We start from the raw sequence: 5161 nt of genomic DNA, 5'->3' as shown, positions 1-5161 counted from the left end.
GGCCTCCTTGGCGGCTTCTTCGTAGAGCTTGAGGCGGTCGAGCATCTGCTCTTGGATCGATTGCTTGCTCGCGACAGCTTCGGCGCGCCGCGCGATCTCCTTGGTGGCCATGTCGACCTCGGCGCGCTGCCGGTCGTACTCCATTTGCGTCTCGATGGCCTTCTCGCGCGACTTTTCGATTTGGCTCAAAGTTTCGCGCTCGGCCTGCTGCACAGATCGCTCCTTATTGACGTACGCGACCTTGAGCATGCTCTCAAGCTCGCGGAGCTCTTCGCTCGACTCGCAAATGCGCTGGATCTCGCGCTCGCGGCGCTCGCTCATCCGGCGCTCTTCTTCGAGGGCCCGCGCGAGGCTGTCGTTCTGCTCTTTTGTGCGGAGGTTGCGCTTGAGGTCGCGCTCGGCGACAAAGCTGCGCTCTTCAAGCATCGCCTCGGCGTTGCGCTGGAAGGCCGCGTTCCCGCGCCGCTTGGCGAGCACGGCCATGTCGCCCTTGTTGGCCATTGCCTGCACCTGGTTGCTCGACGCATACCGGAGAAGCTCGGTGTTCTGCGTCTCGATCCGGCGCCGGTCCGCCATCGTGCGCTCGACCTGCCGCGTCGTCACGCGGTGCTGCATCGTCGCTCGGGGGTCGTATTTATAGGCCTGCCCGAGATCTTTGCACCGAATTAGCCGCCGGCGTGGCTTAATTAATGCTCGAAACACACCGGCGCTTATTTAAGATGCTCGAAACCGTTTTTGACATTTTGAACACGGACCACGGGGATGATCCGCGGAACTTGGTTGCCAGCCCTGCACAACCTCCGCAAACTCTTGCTGCCGAGCTCGTTGGCACGACCCATGTTGCATCTCCCTCTATTAACAACAGGACCTGCAAGCAACACACGTACTACCTACAGAGTCGTCGCAATGCGCTACTTGTGGCAATGCACCACCACCCGTCGAGTGCGTCTTGGCGCCAACGTGCGACTTCAACAACCCAGCAACAGCCGCGACGGGAGCCACCGAGCGCAGTCGCGTCCTTCGCATACTATTGCCACAGCGTTGTCGCCTCTTGAGATAGAGCTATCCACTTCTCTAGGTCGCATCCTTTTTCTACTTGTACGCAGTCGGTTGGGCCAAGTGGACTGTAAATCGTGTGGCGGCGTCAGGATGGCCCGACTTTGAATGGTCCGGATACGCCACCGTTGGTAATTCTAGATTTGTGGGGACGGTTTGGCGCGCATCCGGATACGTGGCTTCAAAAAGGGAGGGCTTGAAGATCGCCCCCATACATTCTTCCATACAACGAGCGGACGGGCCCCGCGAGCGTTGGCGTATTTTCGATTCCGCGGCCCGCGACCGACCGACGACCGACGCGCCCCGCGCCTCCGACGTGTCGGCCCCTTCGCATCGCCATCGCCCCCTCCGACGAACCCCCCCATGGCCTCGACCGGCGCCCCCTCCCCCGGCGCCGGCCACGCCCTCCGCCCCGGCCCTGCGCCCGCGGTACGTCAGTCGCCGACTTCGTTCCAAAGTCGTATACTTCTGTCGCCCTCTCACACTCTATGCGCTCGGTAGGCCGCGCCCCGCGATCTCTTTCTCGCCCACTGGGGCCCATTTCAAACGCGCCTATTGGCCGAGCTCCTCGCGCTCCGGACCGCTGCAGATCATGTTTCACAGGTATGCCCCTCACAACGAATGCATGCATTTGGCACACATATCGAGTCTCACCGGACATCGACTTGTGCGATATTGCGCACGCGGACGGCTCACGACCTCGTAGACCGACGACACCCGGTCGCCGGTCCGGCGAAAGCGGACGCGGTCCAAGTCCAAGTCCCCGACGCGGCTGTCGCCGCCACAGGTGCGCAGCCCACCGCGCAAGGTCCAGCGGTCGGCGGCGCCGACCCGGCACTACCAGTCGCCGGTGGTCTCGCTCAACCCGGCGTACTTGGGCCTGCCAGCGATGAAGGCCAAGGAGCCTGCGCCTGCCGATACGACGAGCTCAGTGACTGCGTTCGCCGACTTGTTGCGTCTGCACGTGGAGAAGACGCAGCAGCTGGAGAAAGGCCCAAGCAAGAAGCGCCAACTGCAGCGCGTTCGCGATCCGCCGCGCACCAAGTGCCACTGGGACGTGCTCCTTGACGAAATGCGCTGGATGGCGACCGACTTTGCCGAGGAGCGACAATGGAAGCGCGCGCGCGCGTGGCGTCTCGCCCGCGACGCGTCGGACGCCAAGAGCCTCGAGAAGCGCAACCAGGAACAGGACAAGCGCAAGCTTGCTCGGTCGGTCGCACTGCAGGTCGCGTCGTTCTGGCGCGCCATGGAGCGCATTGCTGCGAGATACCACAATCGATCGCCATCGTCCGTCGAGCTGCACACGCGGGCCGCGCCGAAAGACGCAACGCTCTCACCGCGTTCGGACGCCCACGTTGACTTTGCGTGGGCGACCTCCTCGGACGCATCGGCGACCATCCACGACTTGGTGGCTGCGATCTTTGCCGTCGGCAAGGAGGCGCGGGACCTCATGAAGAAGCAAGAACTCGTCCTGGACCTGGACGTGAAGCTCGCGCCGTTCCAACTGAGCGCGCTCCGTTTCATGTCGCACGTGCACAGCGCGGGTTACAACATCATTCTGAACGACCAGCTCGGCACGGGCAAGGCGTTTACCGTCTCGCTCTTCTTGCGCTACCTGGAGCTTCAGACGCCGAGTACGCACCCGCACTTGATCCTTGTGCCCGACGCCGAAGTGCACAAGTGGGCGCACTACCTCAAGGCGCTCCACGGCTCGCGCCGCATTCAGATCTATGGTGGCACACCACTGGACCGGCGGCGCCAGCATCACACGTGGGACAAGGAGTATACGGCGTCGCTGGATCCGCACGAGCGCTACGACATTTACGTGGTGCTCTGCCCGCACGCGTGCTACCTCGAGGACGCGGTCGTGTTTCAAAAGCACACGTGGCAAGTCGTGGTTGTCGAAGACTTTGCGCCGACGCTGACGCCGCCGCTCGCACTGACCAACGTCTCGCGGCGCATTGTCGTGAGCGAACTCGGGCTCGAGCACTGGGCACCTGAGCGCGCAAGTCTCTACGGCGCGTTTCTCCTCGACACGCCGACAACGCCCTATGTCGCCTCGGTATGGGAAGACGACGTCGCCGACGCGAGCTCGGTGCAGCTCATGATGAAGCGCGCGGGCATCCCGTACAAGGACGAAGTGTCGTGCCTCCAGATTGCGCTGCGCGCTCTCACGCTTGGCAGAATACGCAACGACATGGAGGCGCAGCTCGGCAAGGTCGAGGAGCAGACGGTCGGTGTCGCGCTCACGTCGTCGCAAGTGCATGCGTATACCGGTGCGATTACAAGCTTTTGCTCGAGCACCGACAAGGCGACCATGGACGGGTGGCTGCGGCTGTTTTTGCGGCTGCGCGCGATCGGCAACGGCGTGTCCTTGGATGTTGACCGGCTCGGCTCGATGGACCGCATGATCGTCGCGAGCTGCTCGTCCAAGTTTGCCGCCTTTCTGGATCTCTTGGAGCGCCTGGTCGGCACGGAGAAGCGCAAGGTGGCCGTGTACCTCCAAAGCGACGCGATGCTCCCGGTCGTCGAACACCTCACGGCCAACGTGCTCAACCTCTCGACGGTGCGGGTCACGGGCTCGGCCGCGTGCCAGCACCGCGCCCTCGCGCACTTTGCATTGAAAGACGCGGTGCAAGTGGCCATTCTCTCGACACGGACGCGCACCGTGGGCACGAACCGCGCGGTCTGCGTCTACGGCGCCCAAGCGGTACGAAGCATGCCTCGCGACGTCATCTCATGCGCACGTTTAGATCGTCGTGCTCGACAGCGACTGGGACCCAATGTGCGACTCGAAGCTCCGCGCCGCGTGGCAGCTCCTCGCGACCACGATCGACGTGCCTGTCTTCCGGCTCTACAACGAGTCGACGCTTGAAGCGTCGTTTTTGCGCGTGGGCGCCGTCCTCTCGGAGAAGCTCTTTGGGGAGATGACGCCGACCGAGTGTGTGGCGTCGTCGGCGTTGAAAGGCGTCGAGTGCCCGCCGTGGTGGTCGGTCTCGACGCCGGACCTCCCCAAGACCATGGCGCGCGCCGAAACGATTGAAAAATACTGCAACAGCGCGCTCGACGGCGATATTTATGCGCTCGAGGCACCTCTTTCGACCGGCGGCGAGCTCGAACTCGAAGAGCATTTGCTGCTCTCCAACAATGACGAGCTCACGCCGGTGGAGTGGTACGCTGTGCACCTCGTGCAGTCGCTCAAGGAGAAGCAACCGCCGAATCGCCCGACCAAGGCCGTTGTCGAACCGAATAAAGACGACAGCGCACCCAAGTCGTACGATGACATGGTGGACGCGCACCGCGTTGACGCGTGGAAGCAAGAGCCGACCGCGGGCTTGTACTACGAGCGTCCTCTTGCAGACAGCGACAGCGTGCCGTCGATCGTTAATCGCTTCCGGGCGCTGGGGCTTTCGCCGACGTACGATGTGTGGCGTGCCCCCGAGTACGACCCGGCCATGACGTTTGTCAAGGAACCCATCGATGACGCGCCGCTGTGGGTTGCGTACCGCACCAAGAAGCCACCGACGCCAACGGCACCGGCGGCCGCTGACAAGAAGACGGACGCCAAACCGACAAAAGTCAAGAAGAACAAGTTGCTCGGGAAGGCGTCGCCGCCGATACCTGGCGGCAGCCCCAGCGTCAAGCGCAAGGAAAGTTCCAAGAAGAGTACCGACTACGCGGGCTTTCCGCTGCCCGACTCGAGTGGCTTTGACGACGACGGCTTTTGGGGCGATACGAACCTCGATGCGCTCGACTCGGTGTCGTGGGACGACACATCGATTCTTGGCGGCATCCAAGTCGGCATTGAGAACTCGTTGCCGCCCGCCAAGAAGGCCAAGACGTCGACCCCCGTGACGTCAACGTTGCCGCGACCGCGCAAGCCGACGCCGGAGCTCGCGCGCGAAGGCTGGAGCTTTGTCGAGGAGTCGCTCATGAAGAAGCTCCACGAGATGTACGGCGCCAACTGGAATCTCATTGCGCAGATCTTGACGCGGCAGAGCATGGTTAAGCGCCGGTCGGCGAGGCAGTGCCACGAAAAGTACCAGCGCCTCACGAGTGCCAACGCGACGCTCAAGGACAAGGATGCGGCAAAGCCTGTGAAAAT

General features: G+C 62.9%; 2 protein-coding genes across 2 annotated transcripts in view; one reads left to right on the top strand and one right to left on the bottom strand.

Annotated features, from left to right (window-relative positions):
- The window catches only part of SPRG_21663 (hypothetical protein), a gene marked incomplete at both ends in the record, with an annotated part of 2148 nt that extends 1533 nt beyond the window's left edge, over positions 1–615 (bottom strand). The window contains one exon of the mRNA XM_012355315.1: positions 76–615. Coding sequence (XP_012210705.1) covers positions 76–615 — 540 coding nt within the window. The remainder of the gene's footprint in view (positions 1–75) is intronic.
- Positions 616–1419: 804 nt separating this feature from the next.
- On the top strand, positions 1420–5157 carry SPRG_21662 (hypothetical protein; the record flags this gene model as incomplete). Its single annotated transcript, XM_012355314.1, has 5 exons — positions 1420–1485; positions 1558–1659; positions 1763–3766; positions 3810–5095; positions 5139–5157. 5 exons carry the CDS (start codon positions 1420–1422, stop codon positions 5155–5157), a joined length of 3477 nt encoding a protein of 1158 aa, XP_012210704.1.
- Positions 5158–5161: the final 4 nt, after the last annotated feature.

The sequence above is a fragment of the Saprolegnia parasitica genome, assembly GCF_000151545.1.
Source record: "Saprolegnia parasitica CBS 223.65 unplaced genomic scaffold supercont2.228, whole genome shotgun sequence".
Taxonomy (NCBI): domain Eukaryota; phylum Oomycota; class Saprolegniomycetes; order Saprolegniales; family Saprolegniaceae; genus Saprolegnia; species Saprolegnia parasitica.
The sequence above is the reverse complement of the archived record's forward strand: the minus strand, read 5'-3'. Positions and strand labels throughout refer to the sequence as shown.